This window comes from Mus pahari, chromosome 13 (assembly GCF_900095145.1).
Source record: "Mus pahari chromosome 13, PAHARI_EIJ_v1.1, whole genome shotgun sequence".
In the NCBI taxonomy this organism is placed as follows: domain Eukaryota; kingdom Metazoa; phylum Chordata; class Mammalia; order Rodentia; family Muridae; genus Mus; species Mus pahari.
In genome coordinates, this window is record NC_034602.1 from 79555111 (window position 1) to 79576843 (window position 21733).

General features: G+C 40.6%; 1 protein-coding gene across 2 annotated transcripts in view; it reads left to right on the forward strand.

Annotated features, from left to right (window-relative positions):
• Positions 1 to 5121: 5121 nt before the first annotated feature.
• The window catches only part of Mthfd2l (methylenetetrahydrofolate dehydrogenase (NADP+ dependent) 2 like), an 82006-nt gene continuing 65394 nt past the window's right edge, over positions 5122 to 21733 (forward strand). For both annotated transcript variants that reach the window (XM_029544931.1, XM_029544932.1), the window contains exons 1-3: positions 5122 to 5269; positions 18932 to 19116; positions 20970 to 21092. In XM_029544931.1, coding sequence (XP_029400791.1) covers positions 5154 to 5269; positions 18932 to 19116; positions 20970 to 21092 — 424 coding nt within the window. In that variant the 5' untranslated portion in view covers positions 5122 to 5153. The remainder of the gene's footprint in view (positions 5270 to 18931; positions 19117 to 20969; positions 21093 to 21733) is intronic.

Here is a 21733-nt window from a genome sequence, read left to right on the forward strand (position 1 = left end):
CAGTGACAAAGACAGACACTACCTCAAAGTAAATGGTTGGAAAATTTTCCAAGCAAATGGTCCTAAGAAACAAGCTGGAGTAGCCATTTTAATATCAAATAAAAGCATCTTTCAACCAAAAGATACAAAAAAAGATAAGGAAGGACACTTCATACTGGTCAAAGGAAAAATCTAACAAGATGAACTCTCAATTCTGAACATGTATGCTCCAAATGCAAGGCCATCCACATTCATAAAAGAAACTTTACTAAAGCTCAAAGCACACATTGTACTCCACACAATAATAGTGGGAGACTTCAACACCCCACTCTCAGCAATGGACAGATCATGGGAACAGAAACTAAACAGGCATAGTGAAACCAACAGAGGTTATTAACCGAATGGATTTAACAGATATCTATTTATCATTTTATCCTAAAACAAACAGATATACCTTCTCAGCACATCATGGTACCTTCTCCCAAACTGACCATACAGTCCTCACAAAACAGGCCTCAACAGATACAAGAAGATTGAAATAATCCCATGCATCCTATCAGATCACCATGGACTAAGGCTGGTCTTCAATAACAGCAAAAACAACAGAAAGCTCACATACACACGGAAGCTGAACAATGCCCCACTCAGTGATTACTTGTTCTGGGAAGAAATAAAGGAAGAAATTAAAGACTTTTTAGAATTTATTGAAAATGAAGGCACAACATACTCAAACTTACAGGACGCAATGGAAGCAGTGCTCAGAGGAAAACTCATAGCTCTGAGTGCCTCGAAAAAGAAACTGGAGAGAAAGCATACACTAGCAACTTAACAGCACACCTGAAAGCTCTAGAACAAAAAAGAAGCCAATACATCCAAGAGGAGTGGGTGGCAGGAAGTATTCAAATTCAGGGCTGAAATCAACCAAGTAGAAACAAGAACTGTACAAAGAATCAACAAAACTAGGAGCTGGTTCTTGGAGAAAAATCAAGAAGATAGATGAACCCTTAGCCAGACTAACCTGAGAGCACAGAGACAGTATCCAAATTAACAAAATCAGAAATGAAAAGGGAGACATAACAATGAAATATACCTTAAAATAATTATGATGTTTTTGAATATTAACAGATGAAAATGTTAAAATCATGCTCTACAAACATCATGGAAATATTACTGATAATTTTTCTCAATGTGCTTGAAATTAGTACTTTCCTAATGTTTAACTTCAAAGAGGTTTTGCTATTTTGAAAAATTTAAAATATACTTACTGATAAAACAATTTCTCTCCTAAAAACACTGATAATCTTTTTCAAGTAAACTGATTGTTAGACAATGTACACAGATATATAATGCATTTTAAATACTCTTTCACTATGTCAGGTGTTATATAAGGGCTTTTGAATACATTTTTAATGATTCATTTTTATGCTCTTTTACTATGCTTAACTCCCAAAGAATATTTTGTATGTTTTGAAACAATTTAGTATTCAACAGTAGATGTAGGATCCTCAGCTATAGATTGAATATTCATTAATGATATTTTTAGGGTATGAAAGGATATGAATGTAAAAGTTGAACAAATTTTTATGTATTATTTTATTCTCAAAATACTCCATATTCATTATGTTTTATGTATAAAATGCATTTAAATAATAAAAAATTTAAGAAAAAAATAAAATAAAATCAGTATGACAAAAAAAGTTGAAAATGAAGCCTATTGGTGCCATTAACATACATTGTGATTTTATTCTTTAATGCTTCCATTACTTGGTTATAGAATTTTTCTTGTTGATAATAAACTGTTGTGGATTGTTGTTTGTATTTTCTGCTCCCTCAAGAGGGGTGCCCTGAGGAGGAGTAAGTAGATCACACATACTCAGGGGAAATCTTAATTGGTCAAATAAAGGCTAGAGCCTATGATTGGGCAATGGAAGGAAAAGGCAGAGCTGAAAGTTTTAGAGAAAGAGGAGAAGAAGAGAAGAGGAGAAGGACGATGGAGGGAGAAGAAGATGGAGGAAGGTGAGGTGCAAGATGGAGCAGACCCACGTGACCTGGAGGAACTGTGAGTAGCTAGGGATTTCATAGATGGGCAATAGAGTAGTGTAGTGGTAGATCTGCCCAATCTAGGCATGCACCTTGTATTCATATTAATTGAGTTGTGTTTTCCTTATGTGGGCATTTTGGCGTTGGAGATTTACCATTATAAATCTTGCTGATAAAAGTCTTTAGTGTTTTCATTTCATGGGGCTAAGGGAGCTGAGTGAGCTGGTGTTCTGTAGGCCAGCCTTAGGGGGTGGATGGCCTGAGAAGTGTTAGGGCAGCTCCAGGCCTTTCAGGTTAAACTGGTTTGTTTTAGCTCAGCAATCTAGCCTCAGGAACCAGGGCAAGACAGCCGCACAGAGCTAGCCATGGGGGCTGGGCAAAACCGCTGATGTGGGCATATAGCCGGGTTTAATGTGGGTTCTTTTTAAAACTACATGTTACAATAAAAATGTCAACTCTATGATTGATTTAGGGCTACACATTTCATGTGATGTGGTAGACCATTGAGAGTGACCTATGTTGTATTTATCCCCAGTAAGCATACAGATGGGTTACGTTATTCAGACCAACATATAGAGCATACGCAAATTGGATATCAATATAGTGAATAAGCTAAATTAAAAATGTTTTCTCTTTTGGAGCAAATCCAATCTCTGTGGGGAGCCGCCCTCACATTCGCCATTACAAGATNAAGAGCATTAAAGCTTTGCTGCAGAAGGATCCTGTTTGTGTGCCGCGTCGTTTCTTGCTGGCGAGAAGGTAGCGCGGGACACATCTCTACAACCTAGTGTTGTTCAAAGGGCTGTTTCAAACAGCCAGCAAATCCCTGGGTGCAGAGGGGATGAGACTAGACCTTGAGACAGAGACTGACATGTATGTGTTCAGGAGGTTCAGGGACAGCCAATAGGCAAGTGAACAGAAGTAAAATAGAGATGATGAGACCTCTTACAGATGGCACAGCTAAACCAGCTCTCCTGTTCCTCTGGGCCATCACCTGAGGCCATGCTGCAGCACACTATATCAGGGAAAGGTCTGACTGAAGTTCTTCCATGGCCACCACAGATTAAACATCTAATACTCATTAATCCCAACAAATTACATGTGGGTAGAAAAGGGTCCCATGCACTGCATCTCACAGTAAGCCATCACGTCACAGACAGCAACTTATAAGAAATAAACGCAATCTTCTATGGGCCAGTGCTCAATGCAAGAGGAAGGGGCCTATTTCAGTAAGTCTCTAGACCAGATCATCTTAACCTTCCTTGCCTTAGCTAGGGTTTTACTGCTGTGAATAGACACTATACCCATGATAACTCTTATAAGGACAGCATCTAATTTGGCTGGCTTACAGGTTCAGAGGTTCAGTCCATTAATCATCAAGGTGGGAACATGGCAGCATCCAGGTAGGCGTGGTGCAGGTGGAGCTGAGAGTTCTACATCTTCATCTGAAGGCTGCTAGCAGATTACTGGCTTCCAGGCAGCTAGGGTGAGGGTCTTAAAGCCCACGNCCACAATGACACACCTACTCCAACAAGGCCACACCTACTCCAACAAGACCACATCTTCTAATAGTGCCGCTCACTGGGCGGAGCATACACAAACCATCACATTCCTAATGCTCTGATACTTTAATACAGTTCCTCACGTTATGGTGACCCTGAGCCATAAAATTATTCTTGTTGCTACTTCATGACTGTGACTTTGCTATTGCTGTGGATTAATGTAAATATCTGTGTTTTCTGAAGGTCTTAGGCGACCTCTGTCAAAGAGTCTTTCAACCTCCCAAAGCAGTCATGACTACAGATGGAGAACCATTGCTCTAGACAAACACAATTTCCCCATTTTGCGAACTGGACTGATCTGAATATCTGGATTTACCGCATGGTCATTGTAACAAAATCAATGTTGTAATGGCACAAAGACAAATATGTAAGCCAACAGAATAGAACAGATGATCCCGAAGCAGGTCATCTGATTCTTGACAAAAACTGTCAACAATACGTGGGAGAAAGGACGGCATCTATAGCAAATAATGCTTGAAAAATTGGGATATCCACACGTTGAAGAATAAACCTACACACTTAGCTCTCTGAAAAGAAAAATTCACATAAAATCGATTAAAGACCTTAATGTACAAACAGAAACAGGCCTCGGTGAATAGTCAAGTGTTTGTTGTGCAAATATAGGGTCTATTAAAAGCTGGGGATGGTGGTATGTTTTGGCTCCTTGTATAATTGGGGTACAAGTTCACAATAAGTATTTTGCAAACACCCATCCCCACAGCAACTTTTTCCTTGGCTTTTCATTCTCTTGACAGGTCTTTTTCTTCCACAGCAGAAATTTTAATAATCTTTTACACACTATGATAAAGTGTTATACATATAGTCTCGATGACAAGATTTTCTTCCATGTTTTCTTTCTGTGATTAAATGCCTTCTACCAGCCAGACAATGCACCGCTCTTCTTGACGGGTTTTTCACAGAACAAGCTCTCTAACATCTGGGACTTTCCATAGCAAGTTCCTCCAGTCAGAAGGCAGTCTAAACAGACTGTGCAGCTCCTCCACAGCACAGCCACAGCTTCACCTTGGGAGGAATATTTCCTTTTAGCTTTGCAGATGATTTGACCCAGATTGTCTTTTTCTCTGGCTTTAATTTTTGCTTTCTCATTGCAAACTCCCTCTGCTTCAAGGGTCCACGAACTCCAGGATCTTCTCGAAGTGTCAAGGATGCTGAATACTTATAGAAATCCCAAGGCCATCTTTGTTTCTTCCTCTCCTTGAGTTTCTTTCTCAATGCATCTTAAGGTCACACAGGGAATGAAAAGCAAAGACCAGAAACAACTTTACTGCTCCAAGCGCGATTCCCCGTCACCATGGAAACGAGACCAGGGACCGGAGCTGGGCCTGGGGCACACGGGGGCGTGCTGCCTGCAGGAACGGCCAAGGCCTTCCCTGCGCTCCCGTGGCGACAGCGCGCCGGTCGGAGCCAAGTCGCCCGCCACCCCGTGGCCACCAGCGGCGCTTCTGCCTCCTCCTCGGGGGCTCCGCCCCGCCCCGCGCCCCGGAACCCTGCCGAGGGCCCCGGGCGCGCCACAGAGCTGACCGCGGGACCCCTGGAGGCGGACGGCGAGGCATGGCGACGCGGGCCCGCGGCTTCTCGCTGCTCCGGTGCCGCCTGGGCCGAGGGCCTGTGCTAACCCCGGGCGTCGCCGAGCGCGCGTGGCGCGGCTTCGGGAGCAGCGGCCGGAGGTAGGAGCTGCGGGCAGGGGCCGCGCGCGGGGCGGCGGCGGGGCCTGCGGAGGCCCGGGGTGGCCGCGGTGCGCGGCGCTCAGGCAATGGGTCGCGGGCGTGGGCAGCTCGCTCGGACCCCGGCTTTGTTCAGGCTGTTCTTGTGCGAGCAGGAGTAGGCGCCGTGGAGACGTGTAGTCCAGCGTTTCTGTTTCTTTATCCCTTTGTCACCGGCTTGCTGAAGTCTTTCCCACCTCGGAATGTCTTTCGGTTTCATTAAACTGCAGTCCATGCTGGCCTCTCCGCTTGTAGGGCGCTTGGCAGCCTTGCGAGTTGGTTGCTGCCCGGGACAATGAAAAGACACCGTGGTGCCCAGGAACAGGCCACGCTGCCGCATCGTCCCTTGTCTGCTGGAGAATCCAACCTATGGAACAAGAGCAATTCCTAGTGTCTTGCCCAGGGCCTTCGAGTTCAGGAAAACTCGTTTGTAAACTTTCAGGGTTTCCAGTAAGGTACCTTCCCTGCTTTCTTAAGTGGCTGGAGAACCTCGCTTGGCCGTTTATAGTCACTTTGTGTCCTCAAGGAAAGTAGGCAGTAAGGCTGTGCCCATAGATGCTATGTGACTTAAATCAACTCCCCATCGTACGTGTTTGGATCTTAGTCTCGAGTCACTGAAATTTAAAGTACTTTCTGTAGTCTTAACTTCGGAGATGGTTTGTAGTGACTAGGTCTATAGAAGAGGATGTGCGGTAAATGGTAGTGCTTCTGAATTCTAGTGCTGTACACTGTTGGGGGCTGTAGTAGCAGCGTTGATGTTGATATTTGCTGTTTCGCTCGACATTGCCAGAGTGCTCTGCGCCCTTGGAAGAACAGATTTGGAAGGGTTCTGTTTGCAATCCAGACTTGAAGGGATTATCTACGAATAGTATTCTATTTCAATCATTATCCTTGGAATTTCAAGTTTTTAGCAATTCCCTCTAGAGTAATGGTAATCTTTTTGTTAGTGTCCACGTTGATTAATGTCCCTTCATCAGTTCGATGTCTCCATCTCCCCATTTGCTCCTTGCCTAATTTCTACTGAAACAACACTTACAACCCCAGTGTTTGGTCGTAGCCACATGCTCCACACCCACAAACACATAGATATCCTTTCACTCATAGAGACTTTCCATCTTGTAATTTGTATTTTGGTCTGGTGGCAGGCCTTGGGTTTGAACTCTGATACCTTAGAATTAAAGGTGCAGTCTGTTTTGGAAGACTATTTTTTCAAACCGTGAGGATAAAAGACATTACTTTGTGCCCGCCCGCTGTTTGATGCAGATTATTGTAATTACAATATTAATTGTAATTAATATTGTATTACATAAGAAAAGAAATGCCATTTGTAGCGGTTTTGTTTTTTAGATGGCACTAACCAAATTCGGATATGGTGGTATTTTTTTGACCTTTCTTTTGGCCCTGACCACCATACCTGAAGCAAGGCTGGCCATAAAGATGAGAAACACCGGCAGACTGAGACTGGTGTATCTCGGGTGGGGAGGAATTTGGACAGTGTTGATGTTTATTGGTGTCTCTTTTCTCTTCTAGGACCAGCAGAGAGAAGAGACTCCATCTTCCAGAGGTCGCCACTGTCTGCCTCCCCACTCAGTCATCTTTTTAAGTGACACCTCATTTGCTTGGTCCCTCATTGTCACACTTAACATCACTCCTGTTGTCATGACATTTGAATCATAGAATTTTTTTTTTATTGGAAATTATCCTTGATTACATAAACTCTTTCCCCAGCGACATTAACTATTTTAAACTAACCAATTTGTCACATTTTAGAGCCCTTATAGTCTTAAAAGATTATTGACATTTTTGTATTTCTTATCTAAGTAGACACCTATACAAATGGAACACACTAAGTATTCTTTACAAGGAAGGTTAACTTAGTATGTTAAATTTCAAGAAATAATATTTGATACAATTTGGGAGCTATAAGATCTCATAATATTATTTACCATTCATTTTGCAATAACTTTCCCCTTCAAAATTCTTTGTTAGCTATCCTATTTATGCATGAAGACTGCAGCTTAATAATCGAGGGAAATTAATGTAAATACATATATGTCTTTCTATTTTTTGGAGCTTCTCTTGTTGTGAAAAGAACTTCTTACATGGTCAGAAATGTTAAAAAAAAAAAAAACATTCTTGGAGTGTAAGTTAGTCCCTCTTTGTGCTACTGTGAGGGGATTTTACTAGTCAGGATGGCTTTGGTTTAAAACACTGCGTAAGTTTGGGTGTGTGCTTGTTTGGGTGTGTGCTTTTCACTAGGAGGAACTTAGCAGATGCCTAGCCCTGTGGGGTAGGAATGTTACAGATTTTGCACATTAGCTAGTACTGGGCTCAAGGAGAGAGAGAGAGAGAGAGAGAGAGAGAGAGAGAGAGAGAGAGAGAGAGAGAGAGCTACCCCACAATAGGGGTAGTTATGCATGGCTTGTTTCCATCATTCCTGTAGCTCCGTGGGTTACCGTGTATGTGTTCCATGCTCACATTGCTGCCAGGGCTTTCTGAAGCCATGGATTTAGTACATTCTCTTTTTGCTCTCCCCACAGATGCCTTTTAGCCACTGTGACATTTGGGATGCCAGCCTACAGCTTTTCCACAGTTTTGCCTTTCTGTTTCACTGCCAATAGCTTTAGAATATTTGCTGCCGACCTAGCATTTTTTAAAAAGCCTTTATTTTTTGGAGTCAGCAAAGGATTCTAGTTTATGATATTAAAATATGTTAGAGTGGGTGGTCTAATAATCTTTAAAGGATGGGTTTTCATAGTAACACTGCTAGCGTCTTCTCGGACTTACTCAGGACTGCCTTTTCTGCAGGGTTACTGTTTGCTTTGAAGACCTGTAATCCTCTCTGAAGCTTGGAAACTAGACTCCAATTAGGACTATCACAAAAGCTGATTTAAAAAAAAGATTACTATATATATATACATATTAAATATATATATATATTACTATATATATATATTTAGACACACCAGTAAAGGGCATCAGATCCCATTACAGATGGTTATGAACCACCATGTGGTTGCTGGGAGTTGAACTCAGGACCTCTGGAAGAGCAGTTAGTGCCATCTAACTGAGCCATCTCTCTAGCCCCCAAAGTCGATTTTTTTTTTTTTATAAATTAGTTTCAGTGAAGAGAGAACTAGTCATAAAGGCTACCAGTGCATTTTCTCCAAATTGTACTGTTTGGTTGGCAATGGTGATCATGTGATCTGTTTCCTGTTGGACTGTTATCCAGCTTCAGCTTTATTTTCTAAGCAGCTCTGTTGCTTTACACTTGGAAACAACCATTTGTCCACGTGGTGCATCCTATTTAAATTTTATCCTTTCAAGTGTGTCTCGGCTGTCCAGAGGTGGTGTACTAATGTAACATCCTCAAGATCAAAGTCTCAGAGTAACAACAGTGCTGGACCATGGCCCTGCCCTGTAAAACACAGGTCATGGTAGAGGCCAGGTCCTACAGCCTGAGGAAACCAGGCCACACCTCCTGCAACCCCGTGGGACACTTAGGAAGTCTTGCTGTTCTGTGATTTGTTAGTTCCCAATGTGTGGTCCTGCCCAGAGCCTGGTTTCCCCATACTCCCTGTCAAGTAAGCTACCCCATGTGTTGTGGGACTTCCACCACCCCTGAAAGGATGTGAGCTGGATATTACCTTTTCTTTCAGGGGGTTCCCTGAGGCTTCTTGTAAGTCTCCCTCTCACCATCCTGTCCAGAGGATCTCTCTCTCTCTCTCTCTCTCTCTCTCTCTCTCTCTCTCTCTCTCTCTCTCTCTCTTTCTCTCCTTTATTTCTGTTAATGCAGTTCCTTTCCAGGTCTTAAAGGAAGCCCATTCTTCATTCTCTTTAAGGTCCCATTTGTGTTGTCTCTGATACTCTATCACACACACACACACACACACACACACACACACACACACACACACATTCATTCATTCATTCATTCATTCATATATCTGTCTATTCTTTTTCTAAAGTGATACTTGTTTGTGTGTGGCCATGGGGATTGAACCCAAGGCTATAAAAGTGCTGAGCAAGTTCAATAACCAGAGAGATACACCCTTGGCTTACAAATTATACTTATTTCTATGAAACAGGAGTCAATATAACGCTGGCTAGCATGAAACTATCCATCTAGGCTGGCCTACACTCCCAGAGAGCTGACTGTCTCTGCATCCTGAATATTCAGATTAAAGGCATGTATCACTATGCCTGACCAAAATATTCTTTCTTAAACTCTAAATACAACCAGGTTCATTAGTATTCCCTCGGATTCCCATAAGGTCGCATATTTTAACGTAGGTCCCACAGATAGAGTTGAGGGAATCCATGAACCTTGAAGGGAGGTCACTAACATCTGATCGACCCAGTGGTTTTTTTCCCTTGTGAATACTGGCAACAAATCACATTAGTATTATCGTCAGTCAGTGCGTGTGAGGTCACTAGTACACAGATATATTCTAACATCACAGTTGATTAAGATATCCCAAAACATCATCTATTTTCAGCACTTTAATAATACGGTACTTACTATAAGATTTACCCCTACCCTAGGCTATCTTGATAAAACTGGTTTCCCTTGTAACTCTGTGCATTCACATCCGAAACCATTCTTCTGAGAATGTGTCCAGGGACTTCTGCAGGTGAACCAAGGCTTCTTGTGGTACCAAATTTTTTTCTGGAGAAGAATAGAAATGATCATGTGGTCTTTGGTTGATATATAAAAGTATATTTAAAAAGTATATTAGTATATTATTATACTTTTATATATTATAAAAGTATATATATATTTATTATATATTTATTTATTATATATTTATAATATATAATATATATATAAAAGTGTTTATATATTATATATTATAAAAGTATATTTAAAAGTATATTAGTATATTACTAATTCTTTGGTTTTATTTAAGGGTTCTAATTTGGCAAGCTCTAAACTTGACATTGGAATGAATCATACACAACAGACCATGCTTTGCTTTATTGCTTTGTTTATTCACAAATACATGATTTTTCCTAAAAATTGCTTCAAAGTTTGAGTAAAGTACTTAAGGTGGGAAATAAAATGCTCATAACACGGTCTCAAACTTAACTTTCATTAGTGTTCACTTATTTTAAAAATATGCCAGAAAAGGCTTGGGATAATTGTTATTATCATTATTAGTTCTTATGGATATTTTTAACACAAACGTCAAATACCTGTGTTGTACCTCAAGACACACAGTGATGAAGCTGAACTCGTGGAGACCTTAGAACGGTTTATGATGATATGAGATCTTTTCATCTTTATAGATCCTAAAGCATTGATGCTGTAATTAAAGTTATAATTAAACAGGGGTTTGAAGGACTTGTCAAGTGTCCAAGTTAATTTCTGCATTGGTCTAGGCTATGGTATTTATGGAGGAATATATTGGTATACAAAAAGTTGTCTTTCTTTTTTGTCTGCTCAGGCTTATTATACTCTATGTATTGTCTTTGATTATAGTAACCATAGTCTAAGAAAGTTGCATGTTTATAAGTAAGACAAATAAGCTCCTAGAAACATGGCTAAGTATGGATGGCTCTCTTCTCATATTGCTTCAGGTTATGCAAATGTGTCTCCATTATTTAAGAGAACTAGAAAGTAGAACCATTCTGTAAACTAGCCAGGCAACTCCTAGCCTTACTGTGTAAGATCAGCAGAGAGCCTTCTCCTGTATGTGCGAGGTAACCCTGGTCTTTTGGAAGCAATGGAGTAGTTTGCCTGTGGCCCAGGCTAACACCCAACTGTTCTGGTTTCCACTGAGTAACTTTTACTGCATAGGCTCGCTCTTACACACCCTTTGCCTTCTGTGGTGATTTATTGCTTACTGATAAAGTCACGTTCAGCAGCTATCTCAGCAGCAGAGAAGAGAGGCCGTGGGAAAATGCCTTCCTTCTTCCTTCTTCCTTCTTCCTTCTTCCTTCTTCCTTCTTCCTTCTTCCTTCTTCCTTCTTCCTTCTTCCTTCTTCCTTCTTCCTTCCTTCCTTCTTCCTTCCTTCCTTCTTCCTTCCTTCCTTCCTTCCTTCCTTCCTTCCTTCCTTCCTTCCTTCCTTTGGGAGCTGATCAAGATATTTCCATAATGTCAGGAAATAGCATCCAAGCAAGCAATCATAGCTGTGCTGTGAGGGCCACATCTAAGGGGTCAAGTTAGGTGTACTTTTGATGTGAACCAGTGACCACAAAAAAATTCTGAGAAATTAAAAGGATTTTAAAATTATGAAAAATTATTCACTTAGAATATTTTTTTTGTCTTAGAAACTTATTGTGGAACCTATGAAATAGTGTTCTCAGAACATTTCCAGTAATATTTTAAGAAAGTTTGTATACTTACATGGTAAAGCAAATTTTTCATACAAACTTTTGGAATTTTAACTTTTAGTAAGACTGAATAATTACTCTTAGTATTTATGACAAATTGGAATCACTTTCATAATTATTCCTTCTTTAATACTGATACTTAGATATTTTGTAAAAAGTTAAGCCTATACTTAATTAAAAATTCTTGCAATATTTTGTAAGTTTTAACTTTGCATGTTTCCTTTTGCCAAATAGAAATAATTTTAGTTTATAATTTATTTCACCTACAGATATTAAAGTACAGCTAAACTTAGGACAAACCTACATCAAACAGTTTCAATCTTTATTTTGTAATGAAATATAAAGATACTTTTGTTTGCATAAATTCACAGGTGATGTCTGTCTCCTTTTGGAGTGTCCTTGCTGCACAGTCTGTGAGATAACGTCATCATGAAAGAGGAGCTGGGGTAGTGAAGGGAGGGGGTCTTTATCCAGATTATATTGTATGAGAAGAGAATCTGTGATTAATAAAAGGGGGAAAAGGAAACAAAAAAAGATAAAGTCATCCATCACAATAATTGCTCGATTTTAGAGCAGCTTTGTCATTTAGATGTAGTCAAATTGGTTTTTCAGCTGTATTTTTATATGTTTCAAGGTATAATGTAATGTACATGAAAATATTAAAGCTCACTCATTTAATATTTTTTTTACATAAGTTGGAGCATTTACACTGGGGTTATAGTAGTCTGTGTTCCTCCATAGTTTTACTTCACATAACTTGAGTTACCTGAAAACATTCAATGAAAAATCCCAGAGGTAAGCTTGCTGCAAACAGCACGCCATTCTACAGTGTGATGTAATCCTGCACTGTCTTTCATCATCCCCTTCAGATGGAAGCCATCCTTGTTCAGAGCACTCAAGCTGTCTGTGTGTTCATTAGGAAGCAGCCTCAGTTGCGAGCTGTGCTGTGGCAGAGTTTGTTTTATATATATATATATATTATATATTATATATATATATTATATATATACACATACATACATATATATAAAGGTTTGAGACTGATTCTAGAATCTGGTGGGGGATGGGCTGCTGCATAGGCGTTCACATTTACTGAGGTGGCTGCAAACAGGGAAAACTATAGGAATCTATTCTTAACCCTCCAAGAAGCCAGAAGTCTGATAGTGTTATGGTGGCACCATGCTTCCTCCCCCAGTCGCTGGGGTTTGCCACAGTCCTTGGTTTCTTTAGGTTGTGTTGGCACGACTCCAGTGGTTCCTTCGGTCATCACTCCGCTCTCTCCCCTCAGTGTCTCATAAAATACCCTTTGTGTCTATTGAAGGGACAGCAGTCACAGTGGAATAAGGCGCTTCTCTATGGCATCTTAGATGCACAAGGAAAGCCCTTCCAAATGCAGCAACATGTACTTAAATTGAGGAGTTTTTATATATATCTCTTCCTTCCACTATATCTATATCTATATCTGTATCTATACAGATATAGATATAGATATAGATATCTATGTAGATATATCTAGTGGAAGGAGGAGATTAATGCGCCATACGTGCACACTGAATTATCATTTACTTAGTTCAGCTCTTTGGTTTATGAAGGAAAAGCTTTCTGTAAGCTTTTCTTTCATTGACTGCAATTTGCCTACAAACTTGCAGGGCTGAATGTGTCTCCTCTTTTTTGACCCACTTTTGATTATATTGACTGTCAATGTTTATCAGATTTCAAATAAAATGTAACCACCTGTAGATATGATAAACTGATTTATAAAATATTTTCAAATCCTTACCATTTCTGAAATCTGATTGTAGGCATCAGAGAGTGATTATTCTATGACATTAGATATAAATTTCATCACTAGTTTTAAATTTTAATTACAGTCACTATGTTAATATGTATAGTATTAACTTTGTTATGGCTTTATATTTCAGTTGCAAGATTATTATAATTAATTTGAACATTGTTATGAATGTTCTGTGTATTCAATGTAGAATTTTGAGCACATTTAGCCATGATAAGTTTCTTCAAGTTGAGAGCAGATCTCTCATTTATACAAGGGGATTAATCCTATTTTGGGAGGGATGGCGACCCATGTCAATGGTTCTTAACTGTGGCTTTGAGGAGCCAAGTATAGATTTTCAACAAAATACTGAGGTTTTAAAATCTGACAACTCTTAGCCAGTCTGTCTGAATAACTGTTTTGTCATGTAAGAAAGGAAAAGTGCAAAGTCCAGAGGCAAAGATAGTTGGATTTCATTTTAAGATTTAGATTTTTTTTTTTCAAAAACAGCTATAAAATGAGTGAGGGTATGGGCTCCATCGTGGCAGTACCGTCTACTTAGATTCACTGATGGAAAACTAGTGTTTTGAATGAACAAAGGATGCTGGCACCAACAAGATGGCAGAGTAGGTCTTTTCAGTTCTCCCTTCTCAGAATCAAGTTAAACAACCTTCCGCAACTGGAAATACCTTTGTGCATATGCATGCATCCAGCGAAAGTATCTTCATTCATAACAGCATGAGATTTAACATAATTAAGGTTAAGCTTAACAAAGAGGCAGATGGTCTGCACACTGAAAACTCAAAATACTGATGAAAGAGTTTGAGGAAAAACTACATGGAAAATATCTCATGTTCATGGACTAGCAAATAATATTCAAATAACAACACTATGTGCAGTTATCTACAGAGCCAACATAATTCCTGTTAAAAATTCTAAATTTACATCCATGCTCTGAAAAATATTAAAATGCCAATACTGTCTGCAATTATCTAGAGTCAATGCAAGTTCTGCCAAAATACTAAAGGCAGTTATCCTGGAAGGAGAAATTCCTGAAGTCTATGAAAGACCTTTAATAGCCAAAACAGCAAAAATGGGAGACTACCTTATCTTGAGATATAACACTAATGTGTAGTCACCAAAACTGAAATGTAATACTATAAATAGGTCTGAGGATCAATTGATGGAATTGGTGCCTGGCAGCAAACCAATACATTTATAGTCAATAGAATGAACAGCTTACCAGAATCCTTAGGATACACCTAAAGCCATTCTTAGGAGAAATTCGTAACTATAAATGTTTGGAATAAAACATCAAGATGAACTCAAGTCAATAATCCAATGATGCACTTCAAGAGCTTAGAAAAACAACAATCCAAACTCAAAGAGCAGTAAATATCAAGAAACACTGATGCATTGGGAACTAAATAAATGAAAGACCAGATCTGCTGAAAAACCCTTAGCCAAACTAACAAAAGGGAAGTAAGAAGGAAGATCGAAATTAATAACAAGGAGATAAAAGAGGGAGAAGACTGTAGACATAAAGGCATCTCGAGAGTTATGTCATATTCCAAACAACTGGATAATGCAGAGGAAATGTGTGGATTCCTAGACACCTGTGACCCACCAAAGTTAAATCAAGGAGCAGCAAACATATTGAACAGTACCATAAGAACCAGTGAGATTGAAGCAGTAATAAAAATTCTCCCAGCAAAAGCCCAGGATCAGGTGGATCCACTGCAGAATTCTTCCACACCATTAAGGGAGAGCTAGTGCCAATGTTTTCTTGAACTGTTACATAACAAGAAAGAGACAGAACACAGCCAAATTCATCTCCAAAGCCAAACTTGCTCACAGAAACAGCAACATGGAGAAGGAAATTCTAGATCAGTTTCCCTGGTGCACAAAGACAAAATTTCTCAAAAATATTTCAGATAAAATGAATTCAAGAACGCATTAAAATTACATCAAGACCAAACTGGTTTCATTCCAGGGGAGCAAGTTTGTTTGAATGCATAATCTTGTCTGTAAGACTGTATTCATATCCTTAAGAAGGGAATGCATATGTACCTTTTAATTAATGCAGGAAAATCCATTTTAATTTTCCTCCATGATAAAGCTATGAATGAAATAGAAAGAACCTACCTTAACATAGCAAAGACTACACATTTTAAAGCCTTAGGTAATGCACTGAGTATGGAAGAAATCTCTAATCTTATAAAATATAGAATAACACTAGTGTCTACTCTTTCAACTTTCACTCAACATAGTGTTCTGAATCCTAGCTAGGGCAATAATACAAAGAGACAGAGGGATAGAAACAGGCAAGGAAGACATCAAACTATCTCTGTTTGGAGATATCGATGTATACTTAAAAGACCCTAAAACTTCCACTAGAAACTAGTAAAACCGGTATATACTTTCAGCAAACTAATAGAGTACAAAATCAATGTTGAAAAATCATAAGCTTTTCTACATACCAGTAGTCAACTTACCAAAACCAGAAATCAGAAAAATCAAATTTGTAAGTTTTTTTTTTAGAATAACTTTCAAAATAAACTTTTAAGAAAATCTTGAAGTGTAGGACCCCCAAATGAAAAGTTGAAACACTGAGGAAGGAATTTGAAGACATTCAAAGATGGCAAACTCTCCCAGACTCATATGTTAGCAGAATTAATCTTGTGAAAACAATTATATTAACCCCAAACAATCTGCTCTTCAATAGCTTAATGTCACTCTTCATTGAACTATTAAACTACTGTAAAGTCCATATGGAAGCACAAGACCATGAATAGCAAAAGCAATTCTTATGCAAAAGAGCAGAGCTGGAGGTCTCACAGTACCTCACCTCAAATTATATTACAGAGCTGTAATAACTACAAACCACGCAGCACAGGCATAAACACTGATACATAGCCCAGCAAAATCAAACAGAAGAAATAAACCCTTGCAGGTACTAGCATCAAAAACACTCTAGAAGAGTCAACCTCCTCAATGAAGCGTAGTGGAAAAACTAGACTTTCACACGTAGAAGAATAAAACTAGGTCCACATTTCTCATCCAGAAGAAAAATGAGTTAACCTTTAAACTACTGGAGAGAAACACATATGAAATTTAAGAGTCTCCGAGATCATTCTAGCTCAGTTCCTCCAAGTCCTGAGCCAAAGTGAACAACAGAATCTTATCTTCAAGTTCTAACAGACAACAATGGACAACAGAAACAGCCTGTGTTATTATTGAAGGGAGGCTTTGCATGCCTGATACTAAGGTTTTTTGTTGGAGAGTGTGTGGCTTTGAGTGGAAGGGCTTATAGCCCTAAGTGGTGTAACTTCATTTAAATTATTTACATCTATCTATCTATCTATCTATCTATCTATCTATCTATCTATCTATCTATCTATCTATCTATCTATCCAGTTTTATATAGTATGTTTTTAATTAAACTGAAAATATGTATCCTTAAGGTTCTTTGTCCCACTCCCTCTCTTTCTCCTCTCCTTCCCTCTCCTTCATCTCTTCCCCCAGTTAAGAGCCCTCCTGTTTGTACAATGTCCCCCTTCACAGAATCTGTGTCATACTATGTCCCTTTTCAACACTCCATTCACCATGATTCTTGGTTGCATTCACTGTTTGTGTGATAATACACACCACCTAAATAAGACTGCACAATGACAATAACAGTTGACATGCCAGTGTGGCTGGGAGAATTGCATCAATCCTAGATGAAGGCAATTGATAACTCCTAAGTGAAGGAAAATCAGTCTTCTCTAGGGATGATCCCCTTGCTGGTGACCCAGCCACAAGTGGTCAGTCCTAAACACACAACACTGAATATACTCAGTAGGTTGTATATGTGTGTGTGTATATATATATATATATATATATATATATATATATATATATATATATATATGTGTGTGTGTGTGTGTGTATGTGTGTGAAACAATGATAATTAAAGAGAAGTTATGAATTTGAGAGGGAGTGGGGGAGCATGAGAGGAGTTGGAGTGGGGAAGGAGTGGAGTGGACATGATACAATACTCATGTAGGAAATTTTCAAAAAGAAATATTAAAAAGTCCTTAAAAACAAAAGATACAGAGATAGGCCAAGAATGTTCCAGAAGAGCTCCAGTGACACTGGGAATAATCCTGACAAGTGAGATTATATGGAATTTTTGTACATGGCCAAGGAAGCACTAACCAGGGTGCAGAGAGACCTTGCAGATATAGCACTGATGCCTAGAATACATGAAGCTAAGCACAAACCTGCAAGGGCACTGTCCTCTCTCCCCATTGTGTCACCATGAACCACTCTTTCTGCTGGGTGCCAATGCAAGGGAAGGTGAATGGAGCCTCTGGAGGTCCTTGTAAGGGCACTAAGGGCATTTACAAGGGCTCTGCCCTGTGGCCTGATCGGTAGAGGGCAAGAGATCCGTGTGCTCACAGAGTAGCATTTGGGAAACCAGAAATGATAGACAAACGGGGTTGTTCATTCAAAGGAAGAGATGTATGACCTGCTGTCTTACCAGAAGGCTGGGAATGGACGTGGTTAATAGCCCGGTGACCTCTGCACAATAGGCCACCTGGACATGCAGATTCCCAGTCTGGGGCCCGAATCAAGACAAAGCATTAGAACCAATTCCCAACAAGAGCCTTACAGTGTCAATCTATGAAGCCCGTCTTTATGGAAGAGGTCACATGTATTTTGAAAAGAGTTTCAGTATAATCACATCTTAAGGTTTGCTGTATACATGGGATTGAGTTAATTATCACAAGGAAGCACTATTCTACAAAATTGACCTGCACTTATTATGCATGCCTAAAATAAACTACCCAGTTCCAGGCTTTCAAAGTTTGAAGCAACACCAGCTACAGAGTCATGCCGAACAAGACTTCCTTCTTACTTCATGTGGACCCTGACTCTGTCGGCCAGGGCGTTTGCAGAGACCCCCACACCGATTCCCTCTCAAATCACCCTCCTAACCTCAGAGCAGTGCTGTTTGGAAAATCAGCATAAATTTGGTGTGACGTGAACACATTTAGTTTAGAGGGAACGGAGTGAAAGACAGAAGTACAAAAGAATTACAATCCTTCTCAAAGCTCATTAATAGTACTTTATGAACCTGAAAATGAACATCAGGTGTAGTTACAAAAGTCAAATTTTAGATGCTCACAGTAGTTTTGAATATTCATTCTTATTTTATGTGTCTTTGCCTACTACATGCATGGCTGTGTAACGTGTGTGTGTGTGTGTGTGTGTGTGTGTGTGTGTGTGTGTGTGCCTGCAGAGGCTACAAGAGGGCGAGTGCTTCTCTGCACAGGACTTACAGTTGTGAGCCACCATCTGTGCTGGGCACTGAGCCTGACCCTCCCTCTGCAAGAGTAAGGGGCTCTCTTAACTGCTCAGCCGTCTTAGCAGGCTCCATGGTTGTTGTGAACCTTCTGGTACCATAGACTTCTTCAGCTGAATGTTATTTACTGGCTTTTTAGTGTTATATGTAGCGTTTCATTTCCCACAGACATGAAGCCATTATCATCTCAGGAACTGACATGGCCCAACAGATCCAGAAGGAGATACAGCAAGGAGTAGAATCATGGATCGCTCTCGGGAACAGGAGGCCCCACCTGAGTATCATTTTAGTGGGAGATAACCCAGCAAGCCACACCTACGTCAGGAATAAGATAAAAGCTGCTTCCGCTGTAGGTAGGTATGTGTGTCAGCTGTAATTGTCACTCACCATTTCTGTTATCACATGTACTGGCTGGTTTGGAGTGTCAACTTGATACAAGCTGGAGTTATCCCAGAGAAAGGAGCCTCCCTCGAGGAAATGCCTCCATGAGGTCAACTTACAAGGCATTTTCTCAATTAGTGATCAAGGGGGGGAGAGNCCATTGTGGGTGGTGCCATCCCCGGGCTGGTAGTCCTGGGTTCTATAAGAAAGCAAGCTGAGCAAGCCAGGGGAAGCAAGCCAGGAAGCAGCATCCCTCTATAGCCTCTGCATCAGCTCCTGCCTCTAGGTTCCTGCCCTGTGTGAGTTCCAGTCCTGACTTCCTTTGGTGATGAACAGCAATGTGGAAGTGTAAGCTGAATAAACCCTTTCCTCCCCAACTTGCTTCTCAGTCATGATGTTTTGTGCAGGATTAGAACCCCTGACTAAGGTATCACATAAGGCTGCATAATTATGAGTGACGGTTATCCAATAAGCACCATTCACATAACATGGATGGTCGTTATTATTAGGGGTATTCAATTAGTCGATTACTAAAGCTTAGGTGAATTTCTTACTGTTTTCAGGTTTCTTGTGGGATTTTTTTTTTCAGTGTGATTTCATATTTTATGGGCGAGGCACTAGGGCTCTTTGCATCTAAAGAGCCTGTATAGACATCACATTTCTTTAACTCAATCCTAAACCTCACTGATTTCCTGTCTCCTTGGCCTCTTTAACCAGCACAAGCTGTTACCTGGAGTAGTAGCCAAACAGTGCATAGGAATCAGGAGAGAATCCATGTGCCACAGAGAAAACCCTCCTCCTGGTGATAAGAACGCAGTCTTTGTAGAAGGGCCTTCCTTCCAGTGGGACAGGCGTAGAGGAGACCAGCACTCACTACAAAAGACTCCCTTTGTTCTTTTCCTTTTTTCCCTCAACTGCTCCTATCTCTCACCTCCTCCCCACCCCTCCAGTCTCCAAGAGGATGTCCCTGCCCCCCAACCCCACCCTGCCAGGCCTCCCCACTCCCTGGGGCCTCAAGTCTCTCGAGGGTTAGGTGCATCTTCTCTCACTGAGGTCAGACCTGACAGTCGTCTGCTGTATATGTGTCAGGGGCCTCATATCAGCCGGTGTATGCTGCCTGGTTGGTGACTGAGAGATCTTGGGAGTCCAGGTTAATTGGGACTGCTGGTCTTCCTATGGGGCTGCCTTCCTCCTCAGCTTCTTCCAATTTTCCCCCACTTAAACCACAGGGGTCCCCAGCTTCCGTCCATTGGTTGGGTGCTATTATCTGCATCTGACTCTTTTAGCCCCTTGTTAGGTCTCTCAGAGGGCAGCCATGCCAGGCTCTGCTAGCCATGTCTGCAAGCACACTGCAGCATCTGTTAAAGTGTCAGGGCCCTGGGCGCGCCTTGAGCTGGATCCCAAGTTGGGTCTGTCACTGGACCTCCTTTTTCTCAGTCTCTTCTCTATTTTTGTCCCTGCAGTTTCTTCAGACAGAATCACTTCTGGGTCAGAGCTTTTGACTGTGGGATGACAACCCCATCCCTCCACTTCCTGTCCTTCCACTGGAGGTGGACTCTACAAGTTTCCCCTCCCCATTGTAAGGCATTTTTCATCCAAGATCCCTCCCTTTGAGTCCTGAGAGTCTCTCACCTCCCAGGTCTCCGGTCCATTCTAGAGGGTCTCCACCCTTCCTACCTCCCGAGCTTGCCTGTTTCCATTTTTTTTTTCTGCTGGCCCTCAGGGCTTTGGTCCCATCCTCCCTTCCCTCCACTGCCTTATCAAGACTCGCTTAATGAAAGCCACAGGGTATTCAAGTAACTTTCTCTTCTTGGGTTTCCCCCAGGTATCTGCAGTGAGCTCATCATAAAGCCCAAGAATGTTTCTCAGGAGGAACTGTTGGATATCACTGATCAACTGAACATGGACCCAAGAGTCAGCGGTATATTAGTTCAGCTACCACTCCCAGGTATACCATGCTCTTTTGTATATCTGGGTTAGGCAGGAGAAAGGGCACATCACGACATCGGGGGCAATTTATAATGCATGTTCAGATACAGACTGGCTATCTTCTTAGTACCATAGTAGTAGCTACAGTTTCTTAGTGACTTATACTTTCAAGATGAAAAACTGAATGGAAAATTTAGGCATGTGTGAGACATGCCAGTCTGTATGGCAGGGCACAGCCACAGCAGACTGCAAGCTGAAGGCAGGCAGTGATCCTAAAAACAAAACAAAAAAACCAAAAAACAGGGAAAATTAGCAACCCTTTCTGTCTCTTAAACATATTGGTCAAGTATTAAAAACTCTCTTATTGTGGATTTCTGAGTTCGAGGCCAGCCTGGTCTACAGAGTGAGTTCCAGGACAGCAAGGGGTATACAGAAAAACCCTGTCTCAAACCAAACCAACCAACCAAACAAACAAACAAACAAAACCCCCAAAAAACTCTCTTATTGTTGTTTGAAGACATATAGGGAAATAAAAAGTAGTATGACTAATATTTATTTATGATATCTTTTGAAGCCTTAGACACAAGAATTGATTTTGAATAAAAGCACATCAGGAGTGGTTTGCGTAGTGACCATTTGCTCTGTGTACAACTGAGGTCA